This window comes from Typopeltis vanoorti, chromosome 7, assembly GCF_054136105.1.
Source record: "Typopeltis vanoorti isolate ZY-2024b chromosome 7, IOZ_Tvanoo_1.0, whole genome shotgun sequence".
NCBI classification, from domain to species: Eukaryota; Metazoa; Arthropoda; class Arachnida; order Uropygi; family Thelyphonidae; genus Typopeltis; species Typopeltis vanoorti.
In genome coordinates this window covers 62654270-62669422 of record NC_143555.1, presented here as the reverse complement: position 1 = coordinate 62669422, position 15153 = coordinate 62654270, and the positions used below count along the sequence as shown (strand labels likewise).

Genomic DNA, 15153 nt, shown 5'->3' with positions numbered 1-15153 from the left:
TGCTGCTCCTTGCAGAGTATAGCTTGTCTATCTACCCATTTCTGTATGCGACTTCAGAATTTTTTGATTTTGGAGTTCTTCTCTAAAATCTTCACTACCACAGCAGAGATACTGATAGGTCAGTAGTCAGGCACATCAGTTTTTGCACCACCCTTATACAATGGTACTATCGTACATTCCTTCCATTCCTGTGGTATCATTCCTAAGCTGAGACTCAAGTTATACAAACATGTGAAAGGCATAGCCAATTCGGCTGAACATTCCTTTAGCAAACAGGCTGATATTCCATCTGTCCCTACAGACAAATTTTATCCAGGTTATGCAACAGCTCTTCAACCTCATTTTCATGAACCTCTAACCTCTTTATCCAATGTAGCAGTAACACTGTGCACCATGTTATATACACCTGATTGATATATCTTGGCAAAGTTAGCACTGATTAACTGAACAATCTCATTACCTTCCAACACTCACGTACCATCTGTATTCAATAAAGTTATTCTTCCACATTCATTCTTTCTTTTGCTTGTAGCATAACAATAAAATTCTTTTGGATCGCCTTTTGCTTGCATGGCCAATTTCTTTTCATACTCCAATTTAGCTTTCTTCACAATACTTGTTACTTTGCTGGCTTGAGCTTTTCATAACTCCTCTCACTCTTATTCTCACGATATTCTTTACACATCATCTTCTGGTGGATTTCTTGCTTAATAAGGTTGGACATCCCTTTCACTCCCCACCTATTTATTCTTCGAACACTAGGGATACATTCAGATACTGCCTCATTTAAGCACTTTTTCAAACATTCCCATGCATTACTGACATTTTTCCCATTCAGTAACTGATACTAGATGAAAAAAAAAAAAAATAGTATTCTCCTAAGCTGATCATAATTTCCAGCTTTGTAGTTCAGCATGCAACTTGTTTTAATCAGAGCATCAATACAATTAGATACTTCCCAAGAAAGTAAAGTATGATCACTGTCACGAATTGGTGGTAAAATAGCCATATTCTTGACAGAAACCCCTTCTGATGCTATGAGCAAATCCAACATTCTTTGACCTCGAGTTCCTTCTTTCACATGCTGCTTGAGAAAGTTGTCTCGCAATAATTCAATAAATTCCTCTTCATTTTATCATGAGATTTCACTTCTACTCAATCAATGTTTGGAAAATTAAAGTCACCCATACTGATCATTCGTTTGGTACCCATAAGGTTAAACTGGCAATGCATTTCTTCATCCCCTGCAACTGAGCTGCCAGGTCTGTAGCAATACCCCACCATATATTTCATTCTGTTAACCTCCACTTCACACCAGATAACCAAACTTACTGCTACATGGGACATTGTTACCATCATTGTTTTCTTATGTTTCTACCCTAACTGGACTTAAGTCATCTAATATCATTAGCAGCACTCCTCCTCTGCTATCTATTCTGTCATTCCTAAAAATAGTATACCCATTACTTGATCCCACTTACCATATCTGATTCTGATAGCCAGGTTTCAGTAATGCCAACAATCTTAGACCACATCGTATTCAATAAAGCAACAAACTCACCACCTTTGTTCCTAATGCTCCTGGCATTTGGTATAGACATAATAAATCACCACCTAGGCTATTCTTATAATTAGATATGCAATTTATTTGGTCTTGTTCTAGAATTTTCTCTTTTCCCTCCCCAGGCTTACATAAAACGTCTGAACCTAAAGCATATTTTTCTACCCCTTTGCCACATACATAACCATATTTGAAGACATTCACATCTTCATCACATTTGCATACCATAGCTGAACTTTTACACACAGTTTTCCCATTCCTCCCTTGTATCTAGTTTCCCTGACTCTCTGCATTAGGTCTCATACCAAGAAGTAATTTCTCCAAGCTTCTAATGCCAAATGAATTCAAGTGCAGGCCATCCCTCTTATAGAAGTATTTTCTGCCATCAAACACACCCCATACATCTAAAAACTTGCATCCGTATCTTCTACACAGCCTGCACATGAAATCATTTGCTATCATCACCCTCCTTAACACAGTACTGTCATATCTGGGGAGTAATCCAACAATTTTTACTCTCTCACATTTCTTTCTAGCTTCTTCCAACAGACCTTTCATATCTTCTCTCATACTATATTTGTAACACTATTTAAATTATTTGTACCTACCAGAACTACAATCTCTTTTACTTTTCGTTTTTAGTTTTCAATTATGTTTGTCATATTTTTAATTCTTTGCTCCCGGGAAACTAGAAGTGGTGACTCCCTCAGCAAGCGCAAATTTTAAAATTGAGTCACCATACCACATGACCTCTTTTTTCTTAGATTTTATCTGACTTACCTTGTTGTTATTAATATTTTGACTACCAAGTTCAGTACTTTCCTGCCTGCTCTTGTTCTGATCCTTTTTCTAATCCTGTCTAAGTTTAGTCAAACGTATTTCCACTTTTTCCAATTCTCTGGTAGATTTTCTAATAATTTCTTTTAATCAAGATATTTCTAATGTCAACTTATCCTCATAAATTATCATCACTGCAGCAGTACTTTTGTCCATCAGGACAAACGCTCTCTTCAGTAGCAACAACTTGAGCTTTAGACACTGCCATGTTATGAAGAGTTTTCAGCATCATTTTTAAGAGTAGTAAAAACTAATAATATTTCTGCAATTATATTATTTTGCTTGAAATATGGAGAAACATTCAAGTTACAGTGCTGGTTTTAAACTTAAAGTTATTGAGTTTGCAGAAAAACATGGCAATCAAGCAGCAGGCTGTGAGTTTACAGTGACTGAGTTTAATGTGCGATACTGGCATAAACAGAAACTTGCATTAGAAAGAACCAGTAAGTCGAGGAAAGCATTCTGAGGACCTAAAAATGGAAAGGTTCCTGAATTAGAGGAAGCGTTACTTGAATGTGTGTTAGGTTTGCATAGAGATGGTTACTATGTTTCACATGAAATGCTATATTTCAAAACGCATGAGTTAGCTGCAAAACGAGCCATCCGTTGCACAGACCTGAAAGTGAGCCGAGATTGGATCACAAGATTCATGAAAAATAAAGTCTTACCCTTCGTCAAAGGAAATCCCTTTGCCAAAGAATGCTGAAAGATTTTGAGGATAAACTGATAAATTTTTCATTGCTATGTGATTCAACTTAGGAAGGCAATAACTATATGTTATCACAAATAGCCAATGCTGATCAAACATCCCTCCATTTCGACATGCCACACCAAACAACAATAGATAAGGGTGAAAAAAAAGTGTGATAATACGCACAACTGGAAGTGAAAAACAGCAATGCACAATCTTGCCTGCAATTACTGAAGATGGAAAAAAGTTGCCTCCTTAAGTAATATTCAAAAGGAAAACAATGCCGAAAGGGAAATTTCCACCTGGAATTCATGTAAGAGTCCAAGAAAAAGTATGGATGGATACTACATTTCGAGATTGGACTAGAACAGTTTGGGACAAAGGGCCAGGGGTCTTATTTCGATGCCCTGCTCTCCTCGTGTAGAATAGCTTCCATGGACACTTAGGACCTGAAATAATAAAACAACTTTTGGATATGAGGACTGATGTAGCCATTATTCCTGGTGGTCTTACACCTTGTCTACAGCCTTTGAATGTATTAGTCAACAAACCATTCAAGGATTACGTATGAAATGAGCAGGGAAGATTAGGACTTGACTCAAGCAGAGAAGATTAGGAGACCATCATTAGAAATGTTGTACAACTGGATTTTGAGAGCCCGGGAAATGATTTTGTCAGAAATAATTACCAAGAGTTTTTTAAAAACCGGCATCTCTAATGCCCTGGATGAGAGAGAAGATGACACTAATTAGGATAGATGACTTTGAACAAAGCACACAAGGAAACTGTGTGCATTGTTCACTTGAGCAGGGAATATTAGGAGACCATCATTAGAAATGTAGTACAACTGGATTTTTGAAAGCCTGGGAAATGATTTTGTCAGAAATAATTACCAAGAGTTTTTTTTAAAAAAACCGGCATCTCTAATGCCCTGGATGAGAGAGAAGATGACACTATTTAGGTAGATGACTTTGAACAATGCACACAAGGAAACTGCTCTGGAGGCCGGAGGTAGCAATAGTAAGTCATACTCATTGGTAAGTCAGACTCATTTTCAGTTTTTTCCTGAAAACTTTAGTTTCCGAAAATCCTTGCATATATCTCGCACAATGATTTTTAAGCATTAATTTTGAGAAAAAAAGTGCTAGTTATATTCGAGTAAACATGGCACTATTATATCCTGTACCCCCCCCCCCCTTGAGGGTAAATGTCAGGAATTAATGATGATGCTGAGATATGGAAAAGGCATATGACAAGGTATCAAGAGAAAAGCTGTTCAAAACATTGAATTATAAGGTGTAAAGGGAACATTAATGTGAGCAATATATAGTCTATATTTGAGTCGTAAATAAGCAGTCAAATGAAAGCGGTGCAAGAAGCTATTAATTTAGGTGTGAGACAAGGATGCCCATTATATCCCCCACTGTTGTTCATCTAGATGGACCACATTATGAAGGAAAGTGGTATTAAACCAGATATCAAAATTGGTAATGCTAATCTCAGATTTTCACTTTACAACTGGATTTTAAGATACTATACTTCTGAATAAATCCAGTACAAGTGCAGGATTCCCTAACTGAATAATTGCTGCAATAAATTTGGTATGAAAATCAGTAATAAAAAGTCAAAGAGAAGGAAAATAATCAAAAATACTGAAAACATGAAGTACATCCTGAATTGAGAACAAGTAAAACATCTCAGTTAGTCAGGCACAATTTTTAGCAAAGATGGCAAATGAAAAATAGCAAATATGGAACTAGCAATGCTTGTATGATAGGAAGTCAACTGAAGAAATGTATACACTATCTGATCAAAAGCATCCAGACACTCCTCCGTATTTCATAAACTATGACCGTATGACCTCACTTAAAGGTATAAACGGAGGCAAGGAGCTGTGTGTTGTTCAGTGATAAGTACTAGCAGAATGGGTAGGTCAAGGGAGCTTAGTGACTTCGAATATGGACTATTTATTGGTTGCCACATCAGTAAGAAATCTGTCAGAGACGTTTCAATCCTCCTCAAGTTGCTCAAGTCAACAGTGGGTGATGTGATTGCGAAGTGGAAATGTAAAGGCACAACCACAACAAAACCACAGTCGGGGCAGGCCACGTTTAATGACAAACAGGGACCTTCAAGTGTTGAAGAAGGTGATTCGTGGAAATCGCCAGACATCGAGTGGAACAATCACCCAGGAGTTCCACAGTGCTACTAACTGTCTAGCCAGCATCATGACTGTGCATCGAGAGTTAAGAGGAATGGGGATCCATGGTCGAGCAGCTGCCCATAAACCAAACATTTCTCCTGTGAACGCTAAGCGCTGCCTGCAGTAGTGTAAAGAGCAACTCCACTAGACAGTGGACAACTGGAAACATATGATATGGAATGGCAAATCATGCTTTACCATGTGGCAGTCCGATGGGAGTGTCTGGATGTGGCGAGAATGCCTAGAGAACGATTCCTGCTGTGTAGTGCCAACAGTGAAATTTAGAGGTGGCATTACAGTGGGGGGGGGGGGTATTTTTCATGGAATGGACTTGGCCCTCTCATAACACTGTAAAATATCTTGAAATGGAAATATTTTTCACCTATATCGATTTTACATGGGCCATTAAAATACATATAATTAGAAATGGATGTAACCTGTTTAATGTATAATAATTTGTAATATAATGTTAGAATAACTGAATGTTGAACCACAAGCAATTGTAACTAAAAAGCTCAGACAGGATTAGGCTAGTAAACTGAAGGTCAACAACAATCTCAAAGGTCACCGGACTATGAGTTTTGCCGCCAAAATCTACTGTAAGCGTGGGTGATAAGGGCCCTATAGTCTGCCCACCATTTGTAGGTCTCTGCTTGGCGTCTTGCCAAGAATAGTCGATTCATGCTGAAGGGGAGAAAGAAATGAAAGAAGTACAAATTGGTCACCAACACGCAAAATCACGTGCTTTATAGGCAAAATTTTCCAACTGTTATACAAGCAACATAGTTAACTACAATAATCATAAAAGAGAAGTTAATTTTCCGACCTGTAATAATAAACAACTCATCCCACAATACGGACTGATTACCCCATTATCGGAATGGATTCTCCTTTTTCTGACATGCACAGAAGTGTCGAAGGATCTCTAATCGGTGGGCGAACTATACCAGTATATCTGGGATTTTTTTTTGGATATGACATAAAAGGCAGAGATCGAGGCTCGAGGGCTCTCTCTTATTTTTTGTTCCTGTGGCAAGCTTTTCGAGGAGTCGCGATCCCATGCGCAGTAGTTTCTGGAGATCATGGGGAGTTCGCTGACACTATTAGAAGATATCCTTCCACAAAATTCTTCAGAGAATGTACCAATCCATGTGCGTACTGATTTGTAGCAGCCAAAGAAGTTCCTAACATCGATGAAAAATGCATTAAAGTTACAAGGAAGGAATCTGCAAGACGACAACCACAGGATAGTGCCAGATCACAGCCATTGCGCAAGAAAAAGAAAGGAGCCAGCAGAATTCATTCTTAACCTTTTTGGATTCAGGACTGTACATGATATTGAGACCTTGCAAGTAAATTACTTTATGTTAATAGCCTAGATTGTGTGTACTGACTATAGATGTTCATTCTGTTTAATTAATGATATAACGTATTTGAAGAGGTCAGAAAGCCGAACGTCAGTTTGAATGTGTATAATAGAATACTATAGACTTGAATAATGCTTGTGTTACTTAATGTTTAGCACGTGTATAGTGTAATTTTGCCTTATGTTCGTAGTAATGAAAGTAAGGTTATGGGTGCAAAAATCCATCCAATTGTCTAATAAGTGTGAATATAAATAATTACTTTGTCTAATGCTTTAAGTGAATTGTTCTAATAAATGTGTGGAGAATCTGACAAGTGATATGTCCTATTTACTTTTGTATATGAATCGTCTTAGTTAGAATAAACATGCTTGATTTTGTTAATAGCTTGCCTGATCTTTGTTAACCAATGCACTGGCTCATAAAACAAATCGAACCTGTGTGACCTAAGTAAAGTTATAGCCACAACTGAGTAACTTGGAGTTGCCTGAGATAGAATTGATTTAAGAGTTAATCCATGCGTAGCTAAAATATTCTTTTGTATATAAAGGAAAGATAGCAAAGTCTTTTGCACGATTCTTAATGGCGTAGTCGTTACAAAAATAAATTTTTAAGGATTAATACATTTGAATTATACACTAATGTAGATTAGGGATTTGGTCCCAGCCAGAGGCTTTTCCTAGGTCTACAAGAGTAGTACTCATGAGACTATATTTTATGGCCTTGAAGGGGGGGGGGGGGGAGTAAAACTAAACAGATTACGAAAGGAATAAAGTCAAACAATAGTATTAATACGCGAGTTAGAAATTGGAGCATATTGGCATTTTGTGCAAGCTCAAGCAATAACGAAGTAAGAGCAGAAACAAAGTTAAAAAGTAAAGTAATAATAAAAGTAATAAAAAAATGAAATTTTACAACACTACACGGAAATCTAAATGTGGAAGGGTACAAGGACATTTTGACCCGTTGCGTACTGTCTACGATACAAGATCAATTCAGTGATGACTATTGTCCGTATCAGTATGACAATGCTACCTGCCATAAAGCAAGGTCTGTGAGGGAATGGTTTGTGGACAATATTAAGGATTAATACATTTGAATTCATCTTCATCTTCCTTATACCCTCTTTTACCTTGCGGTGTCGAGGGTCCATTGATCATCAGACCTCAATCCGTTTACAGGATAAGGTGGTCAGCCTTATGCCCCAGTGTATCCTTTAGCCTGTAGTGTTGAGTTCTCAAGGCCAGTTTGCCTGCTTTGCGGGATGAAAAACCCCCAGAATAAACTGGGGAAAAAACCCTGCTGTCCACGCCCGAGACTGGCTAACTTGGCTATGGCTGAGGAAGATCTTTCAGCTCCTCACGTCGTGGACGGGAATCGAACCTAGGACACTCCTTCCCCAGGCATATGGTTGCAAAGCGCATAGCCACTAGGCTAACCGTGCGGACTTCATTTGAATTATAGTGCATTAATGAAATAATGTAGATTAAGGATTTGGTCATAGCTAGAGGCTTTTCCTAAGTCTACAAGACTAGTACATGTGAGACTATACATTCCAGAAATAGACTGGCTGGCCCAGAGCTCTGACCTGAATCCCATAGAACATCTTTGGGATGAATTAGAATGCCGACTTCGCTTCAAACCCCAATGACCCACATCACGAACTGCTCTGGCTACAGCTCTTCAGGAAGAATGGGCTACCATTCCTCCAGAGATGTTCCGACACCTGATAGAAAGTCTGCCCAGCAGAGTTAGAGCTGTCATAGAAGCAAAGGGTGAACCCACCCTGAATTAATGTCCGCTACTGGAAAGCGAGTCACATGGAAAGTCTGATTACAGTTTTGAGTAGGTGTCCAGATACATTTAATCAGATAGTGTATGAAATAAGAGAAATTAGTTGAAATAGTTAACTAGCTATATATAGGTCAACCAATTTTCACTTCTGAGAACTGGGTTAAAAACAAAACACTTGATCAGAGACTGGTGAACACCAATGAGAGTTCGGAGAAAGATTACGAAAATAAACAGATGGCATCAATTGCAATATTAAGAACTTGAAATTTGTTAGCATTCAGGAATGTATTAGAAAAGCTAATCTCAGGTGGAATGAAATGGAATTGGATGGTCATTGAACAGGACAGAAGGAAAGGAAATAGCAAAACAATTTTTATTTATTTATTTTATTTTTTGCCAGAATGGCAAGAAAAAATCTAGAAGAAGACCAAGATCTTGGTGATTGATACAGCAAGAACTGCCTCAAAAGACTGAAATATATAATACTGCGGCCTTGACAAATAGATCTAGAAGAAGATTGTTGATAGCAAATTAGTAATGATGTAATATTTTCATGTCATACCATTACAATATCTTATACACCCCGCCCCCAGAGGGTGCATATAACGAATATCATAAGACAACTTCAGCATGTAACCAAATACATATCACACTAAATACAGGAATACCTCGATTATCGCGATTCTCGATTTATCGGGGTTTATAATTTGATACCAAAATTCCAATTACTGCACTCCAAATTCGAATTATCGCAGCAGTGAGATGTAGCCCACTACATATGCAACCATTTCAAGTCGCCACTCTCCAGGTTTCGCTCTCTTGTAGAGCTTCGTTTTTATCCGACGGCACCTGCTCACCACTCACCAGTAACTGTCTGCCTTTGCCTGAAGTACACGTGGATATTTATTTCTCTTCTTATTTACCCCTACAATGAATGCTAAAAGAAACAAGGATGATATCAAGTCTACAGCTATCAAGAAGAAACGTAGAGTGATCAGCTTAGAAGATAAGTTGCATATGGATAAATAAGTATGAAGCAGGCATAACCAAAGCCAAAATTGCAAGAGAGTATGGTCTAAATGAATCAACCATATTTTAGACCACACTGCAAACTATAAGCAACTAGGACAAAGTGCATCGACCAAGTCTGGGTCCCAAACTAAAAGAAACAGAAGCCATCTTATGATTGAAATGGAAACGCCATTGTCAGTGTGGATAGAAGATTGTAACCAAAAGAGAATTGCTCTTAGTCAAATGACTAAGAAAAAAAGCATTGAATTTGTTTGAAACTTTAAAAAGAAAACAATTAGAATGCAAAAATGATTTGGCATCAGTAGTGGAAGAAACTTTCTCTGCAAGTTCAGGGTGGTTTGATCGGTTCAAAGAGCAATCGAGCATTCCTAGTGTTCGTGTATAAGGTGAAATTGCAAGTGCCGATGAAAAAGCAGCTGCTAGTTTTCCTGGTGAATTGCAACAGATCATTGAAGAAGAAAATTATACGGATGATCAGATATTTAATGCTGATTAAACAGGTTTATTATGGAAAAAAATGCTCACCAAATCATTTTTAGCAAAAAATGAAAAAATCACAGCCTAGCTACAAGGTTTCAAAGGAGCGTGTAACACTTTTACTATGTGGCAATGCTTCTTACAAGATGAAGCCTCTCTTTATTTATCGTTCACAAAATCCTCACCCAGTTAGAAGTTTAGATAAAAATTTTCTGTCTGTTCATTGGAGATTGAATAGAAAAGCTTGGATGACAAAAACTATTTTTGAGGATTGGTTTAAAAACTGTTTTGTCCTGAAGCTGAAAAGGTACTGCAAGTCATTAAATCTTGATTTTAAAATCTTGTTGATATTAGATAATGCACCTAATCATCCAACAGCACTGAATGATTTGTGCAAAAATGTAAATGTTATTTATTTACCATATAATACCACTTCCATCATCCAGCCAATGGTTCAAGGTGTAATCATATCCTTTAAGGCATATTACCTACAAAGAACGTTTTCACAAGCAATAGAAAAGACTACAGGAGATGAAGCTATGACTTTGACAGAATTCTGGAAGGCATTCAATATCAAAAACTGCATCGAGAATGTCAAGGCAGCATGGAGTGAAGTAACGTCTAGCAACCTGAGAGCGGCATGGCAAAAGATTATTCCTGATTGTGCAAATGATTTGAAAATGAAGTAACTGGTGTTATCAATGACATAACTAAGCTTGGCTTCGATCTAGGACTAAAAGAAAAAAAAAAAGGTGATATTCAGGACCTGCTTCAGTTAAGGAGCTAGATGATGAAGACCTAATTAACTTCGAGAGAGAGAACGTGCTTACGATGCTCAAATCGATGATAATGACGAACAAATTGATGTTGCACCAAAGGAATTTACCCTCAAAGAAATGGACAAAATGTTTAGAATTGCTGAAAATTTTAAAGAAAAAAAATCTTGAACAGCAATCCTAATCTCGAGCGATCAAAGAAAGTTTGTCAGGAAATTGAAAATTCCATCTGTTGCTACCGAGTTTTATACGAAGAAAAAAGAAAGAAAAAATTCCACCAGACAACTCTACACCAATTTTTATCCAAGAAAAAATAACTGTATTTACTCCTTATATATAAATAAAGATTAAAGAATAGTCTTGTTTTTCTAAATGAACCTTCTTTTTTTTTACTTAACACGTTTAACACATTTCTTTTTTACTTCATATATAAAATTTAATTAATAGATTTGAAAAATCCTTGGCAATGATCACCCATTTTACATGCATTATTTATCCCGATTATTGCACATTCGATTATTGCAGTATTTTTTATGGCAACAATAACTGCAATAATCGAGGTATTCCTGTACTTTAAATAAAATTTGATGCTGTTCAAAGATTAATTTCATTATCAATATATCGTGTCTGTTTTCAAATGAATTTACTGAGAATTTTCTGGGTCCAAAGAGGGTCATGAAATCTTGGCACTTTTTAAGCATGGTTTATGAAACTCCAATTCATTTTTTGCCTATGTATAACATGCATAATTGAGTTTTGTCTAACATTGCCACAACTGGTCTAACTGAAACCAAAATTTTAGCAACTGAACTCTAACACAGATTCAAAATTTAAGAGAAATTGTTTAACTGCTAAAGAATGCGCAGTAATAACAAAGAACATTTAATTAGTCATTAAAATTTGAAACATAAACCAACCACTTTCGCACACCTACAAAAAATTGGTGGCTTCATCAGGACTTAAACATCAAAAATATAAAATAGATAAAAAAGTTGTCCAAGTGCTGAAGAACTATAATAAGATTAAAAAAAATAAAAATAAAAATTTTAAAAAATCTGCAATCTCCAACGACTCCAATACTGCTGATAATTCAACAACTGACATCAAAACTAAGAGCCTTCATATGATACAATAATGGCAGAATACTGTAAACAACTGAAGATAAATTATACACAGAAGAGGAAGCAACCTATAAAGGAAGTCAATACATATCAAATTTCTGAATTGATTTTCTTTTACATGCAGCTGTTGCAAGCTGGATGGCATGCAGCTAACTAGCATAGTTACTGCATTCAAGTGGTAACAATGCTACCAGGAAAAACAGCAGCACGGCCAGAAGTCTCATATTTTGAACCATGAATATAACCATGTAAGAAGTAGTATTACTCTGCTTAGTGTGCATTAAGGCTGCAGGTAGAATAGTGGTGTGATTTTAATGTGTTATGATCATGTTTACATTTTTGAAGAAAAAATGAAAGAGTTTGAGAGCAGGAACCAAACCGTGGAGATTCAGTGGCAAGCCCTGAAAGAAAACACTGATTGATTCAGCCAGAGAGGCATGTGGTGAGGTAGTCTGCAAGAATAGAAAAATCAGAACTCCATGGTGGACACAGGAAGTTAAAGAGACAGTGAAGGAAAAGAAGAAAGCATATCAAAAGTTCCTGGCAAATAAGGCAGCTTTTGCTCTTAGAGAATACAGAGACAAATGTAAGAAAGCTAAACACTGTGTAAAATTGGCTAAACAAAAGTCATGGAAGGACTTTGGCAAGAACATAGAAAATATCAAGAAGGTGGCAAAATATTCTGGAGGTGTTGAAGAAGCTCAGAAATGGAGGAAAGAGTGCTGTAAAAGGAATTAGAGATGATAAAGATCACATGAAAACAGGAGAAAAAGATAACTTGAAGTATGGAGTAATTATTTTGAAAAACTGCTAAATGAAATAAGCAGTGATGAGCACAGTGGTAAAAAACACTGACCTGACTAGGAATGCAGTCAGGAATACATATCCATACTTGAAGTAGAAAAAGCCATCAAAAGCCTGAAATGTGGAAAGGCAGCAGGAGTAGATGATATTCAACCAGAAATGCTGAAGTATGGTGGTATAAGAGTCTTACAGTGGCTGCACTGCATAGTTCAGAAAGCCTGGACAGAGGGACAAATTCCCAATGATTGGAGTAGAGCTCTCATAGTACGCATATATAAAAAGGGAAAAAAACTGAATGTGAGAATTACAGAGGTATTTCTCTACTGAGTGTTCCTGACAAGATCTATGCAAGTATACTTGAGAAACAGTTGAGAAGAATTGTGGAAGAAAAGCTGGATGAAGAACGAGCTGGATTTCAGGCCAAATAGAGGCTGTCAGGATGATCTTCACTTTACGACAAACAGTTGAGAAAGCATGGGAATATAACGAAGATCTGTATTTAAGTTTTGTCAATCTGACAAAGGCATATGACAAGGTTCCAAGAGAGAAGCTAATCAAGACGCTACAGTTATATAGTGTCACTGGGGCATTATATCAAGCAATACTTAGTCTTTATTTGAGTTGTAAGTCAGCAGTTAGAATTGAAGGAAGTACATTATCCCCTATGTTATTCATTATCTATATGGATCACATTATGAAGGAAAGTGGTATTAAACCTAATATCAAAATTGGAGGTGTTAATCTCAACTCTGTGCTTCATGCAGATGATGTTATACTTCTAAATAAATATGCTACAAGTCTGCAAGATTCCCTGACTAAATTGAATAACTGTTGTAATAGATATGGTATGAAGGTCAGCATTAAAAAGACAAAGACAATGAAAATAGGCAGAAACACTGAAAATATCAACTGCATTGTGAATGGAGAACTTCCATTCACTGATCACAATGAAATACAAAATATGCATCATAGTACCATTCATACCTATTTGTGAAATTAAGCAGGCATTTTTCTAATGGCTGTTATTGGTTAGGATTTGAAAAAATTACATGTACCTTGATACATAATACTAATAAGAACTTACTGTAACCCATGGATGTTCCAAGACCTGAATAGCAGAAAATCTATCTTCAGGGTCAACTTGAAGCATATAACCTATAAGTTCCTAAAAAAAAAAAAAATGATTAAACAGTTTTTAAAAATGGTACTGTTGTGAAGCTTATAATTACAGTTACTCCATTTTCAACATACCAATAAAAGATATCATGTATCAAATGTTTCAATGAGACAAATGTTAGAGATAATAATAAATAAAATTAATTGGCCTATTCATCTTTATTCTGACCAATAATTTCCATATATTTCAGCAATTAGAATACCATTCTAAAATTGAGCATTAATTTGAAATAACTGGATGATAGAAAAACATGCTACATGTCCCTTGTATCGAAATGTTAACATTTTAAGAACTTGATATTCAGAGCAAACTACTACTAGTAATAAGGAACATTTATAAAAGTGCATTTAACACTAATAAGAAAAAGTAATAATCACTATACCAGAAGTTGGAAGTTTATTTTCCACTTGGTTAGACTATAATAAATTTAGTTTAATCCTTTACCCAAGTGTAGGCAATGTATAATGCATAGCATTATACATGTCCGCAAGGAGATGTGCTTTGCATTATGGGAGATACTGACACAAGGAGTAATGAGAGCTTGGTCCACCTTTACTACGAGTTGCCTCAGTCCTGGAGATACTTCAGGCGCAAACTTTGTATGCCTACACTTGGGTAAAGGATTAAACTAAATTTATTACTATACCAGAAGACATTTGTAATGGTCTTTACCTTTTAGTTAAGAAATTGCGCTGCATATTTAAATTTAAATACTGCTCTGCATATTTGAAAACAAATAAGTAATATAATTGATTCATTATGGCAAACTTAAGAGACCACAGCAATAGTTCGTTATCATGGACAGTGAATTTCTGTAATAGATTTCTTTTAGCATAATGCCATAACCTTGCGGTTTTGTTCAAGACTTTTGGTAGCTTGTTACAGTGCCACTAAAGTATTTGCTATAGTGACAGTTGACTTTCTTACTAAATATATATATCCATGGAAAATTCAGAACAACTTCCCAAAAGTGGAAGAATTTACACTCACAGTTCAAATAAGCTTTCTTGTGGACTTGGTTGTCCAATCCACAAGATGGACTCATGTTTGTTATGACTTCGTATGAAATGATGTTACATTTCAGAACAGGTGCATCTATAACAGTATGAACTTCTTAACATGAAGATAAATTAGATATCAGATATTAGAAAACAGGGTAGATCTCTATAAATAATGCAACCTGCATCCGACAGCAACAAAAAAAAAAAAAAAAATGTATTGTTGGCTGTGAGAATCTTATTTAAATCAATAACAGCATTAGTTGGTAGCACCTTCTGGTGGATTCATATGGCCCTCTGAAAGAAATTAAATCAGGT

The 15153-nt window shown here is 36.3% G+C and overlaps 1 protein-coding gene across 3 annotated transcripts in view; it reads right to left on the bottom strand.

Annotated features, from left to right (window-relative positions):
• LOC150104726 (serine/threonine-protein kinase DCLK1-like) overlaps window positions 1-15153 on the bottom strand; it is a 274558-nt gene that overhangs the window by 39251 nt on the left and 220154 nt on the right. For all 3 annotated transcript variants that reach the window (XR_016548579.1, XM_090395906.1, XM_090395907.1), the window contains exon 13: window positions 13745-13825. Coding sequence is in view for 2 of the 3 variants with exons in the window: in XM_090395906.1 (XP_090252032.1) it covers window positions 13745-13825 (81 nt within the window). In the remaining variant the exon portion in view is untranslated. The remainder of the gene's footprint in view (window positions 1-13744; window positions 13826-15153) is intronic.